Source organism: Acanthisitta chloris, unplaced genomic scaffold (genome assembly GCF_000695815.1).
Source record: "Acanthisitta chloris isolate BGI_N310 unplaced genomic scaffold, ASM69581v1 scaffold3704, whole genome shotgun sequence".
NCBI lineage: Eukaryota > Metazoa > Chordata > Aves > Passeriformes > Acanthisittidae > Acanthisitta > Acanthisitta chloris.
Window position 1 is genome coordinate 4,875 of NW_008668586.1, and position 11,544 is coordinate 16,418.

At 34.2% G+C, this 11,544-nt stretch overlaps 1 protein-coding gene across 1 annotated transcript in view; it reads left to right on the forward strand.

Moving 5' to 3' along the window:
* Positions 1–652: 652 nt before the first annotated feature.
* LOC103800562 (matrix metalloproteinase-16) overlaps positions 653–11,544 on the forward strand; it is a gene marked incomplete at both ends in the record, with an annotated part of 33,652 nt that continues 22,760 nt past the window's right edge. The window contains 2 exons of the mRNA XM_009072942.1: positions 653–775; positions 9,511–9,815. Coding sequence (XP_009071190.1) covers positions 653–775; positions 9,511–9,815 — 428 coding nt within the window. The remainder of the gene's footprint in view (positions 776–9,510; positions 9,816–11,544) is intronic.

An 11,544-nucleotide genomic window follows, 5' to 3' on the forward strand; every position in this document is an offset into this window, starting at 1 on the left:
GTCTTGCTCTCTTCCTGATGGCAAATTGCTCTGCAACTAGTCAGGCTATATAAAATAATAACTTCTGCTGAATTTTGTTCACTTTTACTCTAACTAAATAGTGCCTTAGAGTATAAATGAGAAACAGTTCAATGATGCTGCTGTTGAATTAATGCATTTGAATTAGGTATCATCATATTTTGAATGCTGACAAATTCTAAGTTTTTGAAGTATTGGAAAACATTGAATTATTGAAGGTCACTGTAAAAATCCAGCACTTATGTGGAAAGTCTGGTGCTGGTGAAATGGTCAATTTTGTTGCTTGTGATTTATACCTTTTCAGCTTGATTTTATGCAGAGCATTAAATATTCTTAAGCAGAATTCTTGAGTTAACTATCTCTACTAGGAGCTTACAGTTGCAATGAACTTCTTCTAGTTGTGTGGAAAGAGAGTCTGATGGGAAAACTTGATAGTATCATAAAGTTAGCAGTTTCAGTTTTGAGTTAAAAAACCCCAACATTCTGTTTGTTTTATTAGTTTATATGTTACATAAAATTATATATGCAGTTATATGTATATATGTTCTTTTATTATATGTTATTTTATTAATTGGATGCAGTGGTCATGGTGTTTCTTTCATGTTGCTTTAACTGTGTGGTGCTGATTTTGCAGCTGGATGAAGAAGCCTCGATGTGGTGTGCCTGACCAAACAAGAGGTAGCTCAAAATTTAACATTCGTCGGAAACGCTACGCGTTAACAGGACAGAAATGGCAGCACAAACATATCACTTACAGGTACTAAAGTAATTCATATAGGTACATAAATGTCACTAGTAGTGATAACTTTTAACTTAAATATAAATTCTCAAATGCTTTTCAACATTTTGAGTTTATTATTAACATATAAAAATGCTAATTTGGATACCTTTTATAAGCATGTATGTGCTACATAAGAATGAAGTTATTTTCTTGATTAAAAATGCATGTATTTAGTAGCTGGCAAATTCTCTGAAGCTTACAACATCAGTTTAACACCCAGTGTGTCCTTAACCTTACCTTTGAACTCTCTTGACAGCTTCTCAGGGAATATTGCTCCAAAGCTAGTAGTGCTGTAATGAAACACAACTTACCTTTGAACTCTCTTGACAACTTCTCAGGGAATATTGCTCTAAAGCTAGTAGTGCTGTAATGAAACACAGAAGTATGTAAAGTAACTTATTGAAAGGAGTGCCTACAGGTCTGTTCTAGGTACAAAGATATTTGATTATAATTTGATGAGTCACTGGCCCAACCATTTCCTGCCTACATGATGATGGGCACAGCGATGTGCGCGGGGGTGTACATCTGTATAACTCTTGTGTCTGGCATGTAGCTTGCACAGCGTGTTGCCTGCTGTCAAAACTGAGCTTTTCAGGGAAAGTTAGATGCAAACTGTGCTTGCTAGAGCTCTGTCAACCAAAGAAAGTGTCATATAAAATCTATAATTTGTCCACAAACCAAGAATTCCAGTACAGCCTATCTGAAAATTTACACAGCCTCATTTAGATTCCTGTAATATCTGACAGGGATAAGTTCTGAGGAATAAAACAGTTTTCAAATTCATTAACTGGTGCTATTATTCATGAGCCCATACAAGTATTGAATTTCTGTTCATAAGCTCTAATGATCATATAGACTGTTCTCCATACCATGGTGAAGAGATAGTTACATTACTAACTCTGTGTCAGTACTATAGCTTATGACTGAATTGGAAAATTCTATTTTAAGACAATACACAGTGATACAACATTAAGCAATAGAGAACTGACTGCCTAGAGATTAGTATGTTGCATTGGCTGGAGTCCTTTACTGTTAATGTAAATGCAATACATAGCTAGTTAGAAGAAGAATCCCCCCCTCCAGCACTCTACATTTATCTGCATTGTAGAATTGGAAGGTAGCATGTGCACACATGTGAGAAGGCATGCATGGTTATCTACTAATATGTGTGGGTTTCTATCACTCTAATTTGTACAGAGTCTGATTATTTTATTACAGATTTTTTAACAACAGTCTAAATCCTACCACTTGTATATCTTCTGAACTGTCACACTAGGCATTAATCAAAATAACAAACTAGGGTGCCCAGTATTAAACTAAGTGGCAACTACCTAGTAAACTCTCACTTTGAAGAATTTACTGCAGTTCTTTACCTTTTGCCTTCCCTCTTCTAAAATGTTCATTCTCTCACTTTGACAAGACCTCCAGTCAACCTGAGCATTGAAGTGAAAAAGCCTATAATATTTATTGCAGTGAATTACAGTTCAAAAGACATTTAAAGTAGAACACCCAAATTTGATTAGAATAAAAAAATATAAAATTGATCTTTCTAAATTAGAAAATAACTGAAAGTAAATAAGGAAAAAAGAAAGAAATACAATTCTTTACATGCTTCTCATCACTTGCTTTGTTCTTCCCAACAGTTTCTTGCATACAGGCATAATACTACATAATAACATTTTAACTTGCTTCATTCCCTAAGCTTTTAATCATATCTGTAGTACCATTTGTCTGCTCCATTTTTCTCAGTGCCACTTCTCAGTCTCCTTATAACCTGCAGGTTTCCAGCTGCATTCTGTGCCTTCCTGGCCCATCAAACCTTGTAGTCTGAAGTGTACATGCTAAGCAAGTCTAGTAATTCCTCCACGGGAAGAGCAATTTCTCCCTCATTTCAGTGTGTGCTACATCTTACAACCCCACACCAAACACCTTCAATCTCCCCTCCCTGCAACACTCATCCCCAGAACTTTTCCATACTTTCAACGTGTAATTTTTCAAGCTGAAACAGTTCCACAAAATTTCAAGATGGAGCTTCAGAGAAGAAACTTACAATTATAATTATAATTTATATTAATTATGTCCTTTTTTTTGGCCACATATTACACTTTGAACATTAATTATGTCCTTTTGGCCGCATATTAAATTTTGGATTTAGGTGATATTTATTCTTAGAAAGCAATGTGTGCACAGACAGTTCTTAATTGCAGATTTCCAGTATTGGGAACATCAGCATGTAATGCTGCATTAATTATACTTTCTCTCCCTCAGGGAATTCAGCTTTCTGTTTATTTGAAGTGACATATAGGCTGTTTGTTAGAATTTCTGTTTCCAGTGAAGTTCCACAGCAGTATTATTTCCTGCATCTTTTCTATCTGGTATAATCCGTGTCTGTATATCTTATAAACCTTATTAGTACATATGTTATATACTAAAATTACTTTTACAAGGAGAGAAGCAGAAAGTAAGTATTTACATTTTTTTAGCAGCCAAAAGAATATAGGAGTGAAGGATAACATCTAGAGTACACGAAAATTATAACTCCATTACAGAACAAACTACAAAGATCTTCATGATATAGCCTTAATCCTTCCTTGGTGTTTTAGACCATGTCAGGTTAGATAGCAATCTCTGAACATTGTATACAGTCAAAGGATAAATTTATGAAATCTATTAAGGAATTTTTAAAAATCGTTTGGGATTGTAAAAATTTTTTAAGGGTCTATTTATGAAGTCACATATAATTCTCTCTCAGAAAACAATCAGCTTCTCTTTTGCTAGGGAAGTAAGTCACTCAGTACTTTAAAGAAGGATCAGCAATGTGAATCAGTAAAAAATCAGTTTTGCAGAAATAGAATGTTATTTTTTATATGTCCTTTAAGACAGAGAATTATTGAATACGAAGCCCTCCTCATCAGAATTCTAGGCATACTACTCATAATTTGAACTCCAGCAGTCTGTCATTTGTCAATGGCTCAGTTTATTCAGTCTGCAAAACATTTCTGCAAGTAAACTTGGAGAATGCTCTCTAAAAATCCAAGCTTTGCCTTGAATTATAACCATTACTTAGAAGTCTTAATGATTCAAAATACAACAATAATGTAAAAGTTATTCTGATCTATTTTTTCTGTCTTGAGAAAGAAATAAACCAAATTCAATGGATCAGTGATATGTAATAATTTAATTGGTTCAGGAAACAACTGTAGCTAATCAATGGCTTCATCCCAAACCCACTATAAATAATTTAATCTTTTTTCCTGACTTCAGTGGACAGTGGGTCAAGCCTCAGATTAATGTCTTTTTCCTTTGACAAGTTAGATACATCCTGGCTTTCATCTGTGACAGAAGATGAAAGATTTGGACATGTCTAACTTTATGCTGTTCAATAAATGAATTGATGCTAGCTGGGAGCTACAGTATGCAATGAAAGGTCTTCTATGGCTTATTAATAATTTCTCTGGTCTGAATGGTCCATATTGTGCAGAATATGGAAAAAGAATTTTTCTTGAATATTTGAAATCTGTACTAGAAAGTAAAGAAATACTGGATTAAGACAAATATTTGACACAGAAAACTCTGGAAATGCTTGCTTCAAAGCAGCAAGATTTTTGAGTGCACTACTACAGAGGAATATTTAGAACTCATTCCATGTTAATATTCTATTTTATTTATTTGAAGTTAGTTGGTAGTAAATCATGACATGAGATTACTTAATACATCTTTCCTGTAAAAGCATTTATCTATCAAGTATTTTGCTAATCTTGGTTTTGTATCTTGTCAATTTTTATCTCCTTGTAATGAATGTGAATGATAATATTGCCCATGATAATGAAGGGGCAAGATAATTGTAGATTCTTTTTGCATAGCAGCAGTAGGTTGACTTTTAATGTGGTCACAGAATATCAAAAGTAATAGTTCTGGTTTAGGTTCAGACAAAGGGAGCAGGAGCTATATGAACCAAGATAACATTTTACAGGATAAACATTGTTAGTTTATAGCTACAAAGAATTAGCAAAGTGAGGCTGGAAAGAAGTTGAAGCTAAGAAAACCCACATTGGTGAGAGATTAAGGAAGCAAGCTGTAGAAAGTATTTCTAGAGAAGTGATGGCTCAAAGTGAAATACGTCTTTGACCAGAGGTAATCTATTCATTTCAATGAAAGTAACATCCAGAGTAATCCTTCTTTAGAATTGTTTTTCTAATGTGTGACTTTGCTCCAAGAAATTCTTGGAATGTTTGAGAAAATAGCATTATAGAAATATTTTCCTCATTTATATTTGATTAATATATTTATGTTCTAAAAAAATTAAATATCATCTTGCATTAGAATTCCCTATTAATTCTATTAGTATCCAGTCTAAGCCACACAACAGAGTAGTAAGGTATTGTTGATATTGTACCGTGGATTTGATTGGCAAATGAGCATTGAACCAATTTGAAAACAGTATTTACTATGTGCAGTGGAGAACAGAAGTATCAAAGTCTACAGGCCATGAAGAAGGCTGTCACTGAGTTATTACAACTCTTGTGAAGGCCATTGCTGCTAAGGTAAGCAGTAAAAATAAGCTTTATGCATTTCAAGCTTTGTCTAGCCTTTGCTGAACTGCCTCTTGGGACTATCTTGAGTCAGAAGATACGATTTTATATCAGAATTGTAGCAATTTAAGTGAAAAATTTAATGAGCTCAGGAAATTAAAAAAGGGAACGGTGAAATTTAATGGCAAATACTTAATGTACTGATTTTAAATTTCAGATGACTGATTTTACACAGTCAAGTGAGGTGTATCCTGACAGTCTTTCAAGGCTCCTGAAAATGATGCAGCCACAAATGTCACTGAAACATGGATAATTATTTTAGGATATTTTGGGGAATGAGAGGGAAAGAAAGGAAAGCCCAAAGCTTTTCTGAAATCAATAGGACTCAGAATTTCAGAATAATGGTCTCCAAAACAAGACTCTCCAGGCATCTGTAGAAATAGCAAATCATTGTGAAAAGTGCATATCAGTAGTAAAATCTAGTTTTTCTTGTGCCAGACAGGTATTTTAAAGTTATAATACCAAAGCATCTATCAGGTTGAAAACCATTCAATAATAGCAATAATAAGCACCAAAAAAAAAGTAATTGATTGGTACGTATCTGTGGTTGTCTTAAGAATAACAGCTCTCAAAATTTATACAAAGCATCACTCAGTTTTCTAGTTTGTAGAAAATGACATCAAAGTAAATGTTTCGTTTTATAAATCATCTTTTGTTTGCTAAAATAGTTTTTCTTTGAAAGGAATTATGAGTATATTCTTTTACCGCTTTATAAAGTTGCACTGCCAGTCTGGTCAAGGTCAGCACTAGATCTTTCTCTTGTTTGAACATCTTTTCTGACATGGTCACTAGACTTGGAGATTAGGAAAGTAATTCTTACGAATTACTGAGGGTTTATTGTGATGGCCTTTGTCCTGCTATGGTGCCATCTTGCACTGGGAGTTGTTCAGAGTTGTCATGTCCTCCACTTATTTTTATTTGAGCTCTAATATCTGGACATGTTGATTGTATGATACCCAGTTCCTCTCTTTTTTTGTTACCGGTGACAGTTGCCACTATTTCAGTTGACTGTTGGCTTCAAGATATAGAACAAATTGTAGTAGGAAAGGGGCTCATACAAGACTTTGTTTGCTATTGCAATGATAAATCTAAACTAAAGACTTTTAAAAGATAAGTCCTAGTATCTCTGGTATTTGATAGGTTGTCTATATGTATTGATCTTATTGTACTTCCCCTGTGGAGGTTGAATGTTCAACACCATGAAAGAAATGTAACATAACTTGGATTTCATATGTCTGCATTGGTGGATTATTTTAAGCGAAGCTCCCAGCTGGACAACTTCAACACTTGTGTTGCACAGTACTGGAATTTGTCCATTTAAGATTGATCATGGATTGTATAAAACATATTAATATGGACAATTATTTTCTGTAAATACTCTTATGTTAGAATGGCTATTGATTTTTCTTTTAGAAGATACATTTTTCAGTATAATCTCACCCACTCTGGAATGTTAATTTGGAAGCCAGAAATCTCTCTTGTTTTAATGCAGCATGTATACTTTGAAAACCATTTCTTGACAATGAATCTTGAGATGTAGGATGGTAGTTCAGTAGCTGAATCCCCTGGAAAATGTCTCCTATCATTGATAATCACCTCTAGTTTGTGTGTGCAAAGCTATTACAATGGCTCAATTTTTCATTTGTAATCAATGACTGAAACTTAATTGTGTGCACCAAAAAAGCAAGAAAACATAAAATTTTATGTTTTAAAGTGAGTCAAACCCTTTTAGATCAATTAATTAATCTATTTACCCCAATAAAAATTTCTAGTGTTTTTTTATTTATTTCCTCATTTCACATATAACAGCCAAAGACCTTCCTTTTGTTCTGTTTACATGACCAAAGTGTGACTTTGACCAATTACTAAGATTCCTAAATACAAAAAATAGAAAAACAAAAACCAAACTGTATCATTCAGATTAAACTTTTCAGTTTTGCTAGACATACTCATTTTCTGTAGGAGCCTGTTGGTTCATTTGCTGTATTCATATACACAGCAAGTAACAGAGGCTGTAATTCTTCAACGAGCTGTGCTTCAGGCAATATATGTGCTTTAGAAAGCACAGGGCAGAACTGACTGAGAGCACATTCACCAGCTTTAGAAGTGGTGTTCTTAACATAGCAATAGGTGAACTGTTGTCAGGTTTTTGGGAGTGGCAGTATAAGTGTGCCATTGTGGCATGTTTTGATTTAGTGTCACATGACAGTCAGCTTGTAAAATGCTGTACTTTCTCAAGCAGCACAGATTGAGTAGTTCATGAACATGCTAATTAAAATGCCTCAAAAAAAGTAATTCATAAAGGAGGGAGCTTTCAGTGAGGGATTCTGCAAGGACTTCTAGTTAGTCCAATGTGTCCAGTATTTTTTTAATTACTGTGAAGCAAATAATTATTAAAGACTATCATACAAAGCCCTTGAAATCATGTGACATTTACATCATGCAGGGTAAGGTCATACCTACGGTCAGAGGACTTTTTCTCTCTGACAGCAAGATCAGTACAGCAGTACTTGGTAGTTCTGACAAAGTCAATTTTAAAGGAGCATTAAGAAATTGGAGTGAGTTCAATAAATAACACAGAAATATGTAATAGACTGGAGAAAATGTCTTAAAATGAGAGATATAAAGAGTTTAATATTTTGATTTCATAGAGACAACAAAAAGGTAATGACCTTCCAGTGCAGAAATGTCTTAAATGTCTTTTTATAGGGGGGAAAAATGCTGTTAAAACTCATGTATGTGAAAGGAAAAGCAGAACAAGAACCAATGTTACAAGCCAGGCAGACAAGAATAGGCACAAGTATGTAATGAACGGTTGAGTCATCCTTGGAACAAAAGATTGAGGAAAGCAGTGGATTCTGTACAATATCCTATCTTATAATCTATATTTTTAAGTGGAAATCAAAATAGGTAACTTTATGTTTTCTACATAAACTTATGAAAAAATGTTGTCTATGTGAAGTCAAATCTATAAAATTAGACTTGAAAGATTTGTATCCATTTATATAAACATAAATACCATATAATCAAGCACATTTAGTGCACCAAACAAATCAATAATTCAAGGTTTATTCATGAAAGTGTATGTGCTCTCCTTTGACATGCCATGCTATGTAAACTTGCACATCCCTTACATATACTCTAGAACTATGCAATTTCTGAAATTTGTGCTGGTCATTCAGTCAAGCACATGTCAAATGAACAAAGAGCATCTGTTTGCAGCAGTTTCAGAACAGATGGAAACCTAACAGCGTTTTGGCTGGGCCTATGAATCAAGTGAAAATGATAGAGAAAATTGGATAGATCTGAAATTGATTATTGACATTCTTTTCTTGAATTTGATAATAAAAGCAAATAATGATTTTTTTAAAAAGATGGTTCCCCTATAATTTACTAGCAGTTATGACAGTACACTTCACTCTGATGGACTTTTGCCTTTTTCTTATGTGTACCATTTGAAAAATTTGTGGAGCCTGAAATTTCTGTTTAAATACATATTTCTGAATTAACACATAATTGTCTTCCATAAAATGATTTCTCTGATTTTTTTATACAAGATGTATAGATGTAATCAAACCATAAAAGGGCATCTTAGCCTATATTGCAGTCAAATGTCTTTCTTTCTGATAAGGAATTATCTATCCAGTTACAAATGCATTAATTTTTAAAGCTTTGTGAATACTGGTTGGTGGTCACAGTATGGAGCTCTGTTTTTGTTAATAAACTCACTAAGAAGTTAAAATTTCATGTAACTGAAGACATTTTTCTTTTGATCAGAAAGGACATGCCATTCTTTAGCTGTGACGGATTCTAATTGTGGTCCAGGAGGTAAACAGTCAGTGGTTGATTAATCTGGTTATCCCACTGTTAAGAATTTTTAATTTTAAAATGTTTTTGATCTTCTAAAAATAAGATTTTTGTACTGCTGAGAGTAGCTAGCTAACATGTAATAAGTTCTAGCATAAAGGCTACAGAGATTGACACCGTAATTTTGCAGCAGCTTGTTTAAAAATATGGAACTTAAAATAATTAGGGGAAAATAGATGTTAGCAGTGCTACTTACCACACTGTTCAATTTAATATATATTAATATATATAATGTTTCTCTGTTTCTTTCAGCATAAAGAACGTCACTCCAAAAGTAGGTGATGCTGAAACTCGTAAAGCCATTCGCCGTGCCTTCGATGTGTGGCAGAATGTAACTCCTCTAACATTTGAAGAAGTTCCTTATATTGAATTAGAAAATGGCAAGAGAGACGTGGATATTACAATCATTTTTGCATCAGGGTTTCATGGAGACAGTTCTCCCTTTGATGGGGAGGGAGGATTTTTGGCTCATGCGTATTTCCCTGGGCCAGGAATTGGAGGAGACACTCATTTTGACTCAGATGAGCCATGGACTTTGGGAAATCCCAATCATGATGGTAAGAGAAGATTTAAGTTTAAACAAAATTAATAAATGGCATGAATTTTCAGCTAGCAGAGCTACTTCCATGCTCCCCTGTTCCTAAAGTCACATAGTTTTCTTCCCTCAGTTCTCATTACTTTAGAAATCTCTTCAGCTGATTGGTCTCTTTGAACCTGAGGCAGAAAATTATCCGTCTAAATGTAATGCAGTATGAAAACATGTTTTTCTTGTAAAACACTGAATTCTCATAAGGAAACTTTGTGTTCATTCAAACATTGTACTGTTGAATGTTTACACGAACTACTTTCATTTTGATATTGTTTGACATATAGATCTTGTTTAGCAAAAATATGGAATAATCTTTAGCAGTGATACAAGAAAGATTAATAACAACTGAGGTGTTATTTATGGTGATGCAGTGGCAGTATTTAAAGTCTTAAAGATGCCATTCCAAGAGCAGAGTTAGCGTTTCCCAATAACTTTTGAATGTCTTTCAGAATTGTTGATTCCAATAGTTCTAATTTACTTAAATTGTACATTCCCCATAGTCAAATAAATGACTGCATAGTGCAGTTGACATACCTAAAATTTACCAAATCAAGATTAAATATGCTCTTTAAAGTTACTCTTCACAGAACTATAATATGGTCCTTGCTGAGCTTAAAGTTGATGTGACTAAAATTACTGCCATTATCTAGGAATCCTAATGTAAAACTATGCTTTGCATCTCTGCAGAACAGTATCAAAGATTTTTTGTGTGTAGATATATTCCATGTTTGTTATTGTGACAGATCTTGGTTCCAAGCAGCTGCAGTTGTCCTAGTAGATCTTCCTAAGCCAGTTATATAGAGTGCAAGAGAGTCTCTTTGGCAAACAGTGATGCACAAAAGACAATGCACAGATGCACAAATAGGATGTTTCTGGCATGCAAAATATGTCAGAAATGACAAGAAGTGCAGATCTGTTATATTTCAATGTTGCACTGAATTTGTAAACGATGAAAGCCTATATCTAATTCCTTTCCCTTTCTCACCTGACATCTCCCAAGTAAATTCAGAGCTTTGAATAGAGCAGTATTTGTAGCTTGGAGTTTGCAATAAAGCTCTAAGTTAATATTTCAGGACTATAAATGTAGTATTGTGACTATTCTAATGGAGCAATACTTCTGTGATGCCAGAATCAGTGAAGCAAGAGCAGTGTCCTACACTGTGAAAGCCCTTAGCTGCAGAATGGGTTCAAGAAGCCTTTTTTCTTGTGAAGCAAGCCCTAGATTCTTACTGGATCAAAATCTGTGGTATTGCACTGCTCATATTTGCTCTCTTCACACATTAAGCTCACAGGAGCACCAGTGGGAATCTTCTGTTTGTGCAGTTCAGGTACATAGTCAGTCACAGCATTGTGAGGGTAAATTAAGATGATTTTATAAGCCTCAGTCAGTGACCAGTATGACACAATGTTCTGTGTGTTTGGAGCTGTTACTTTGAGCACTCAAGAAAATCTACCCACATGTGTATATTTAAGCCAAGATGGCAATTTAAAATGTGATAACACTTTTAGAGCAGTTTCACGTATGGATACTTTGTATGAAAGTGAGTGAACTTGTGGCTATCTCCTTCTCCTTTAACTTAAATAATTTTTATAGTGCAAAAGGGCACTTGCCTTTCTATGTCTTTTGAGGCTGAGTTTTGCAGAGCAATTTTCAAAAGCTATTTCTTCTATTAATTCCTGGCCTGGATCAGGAACAG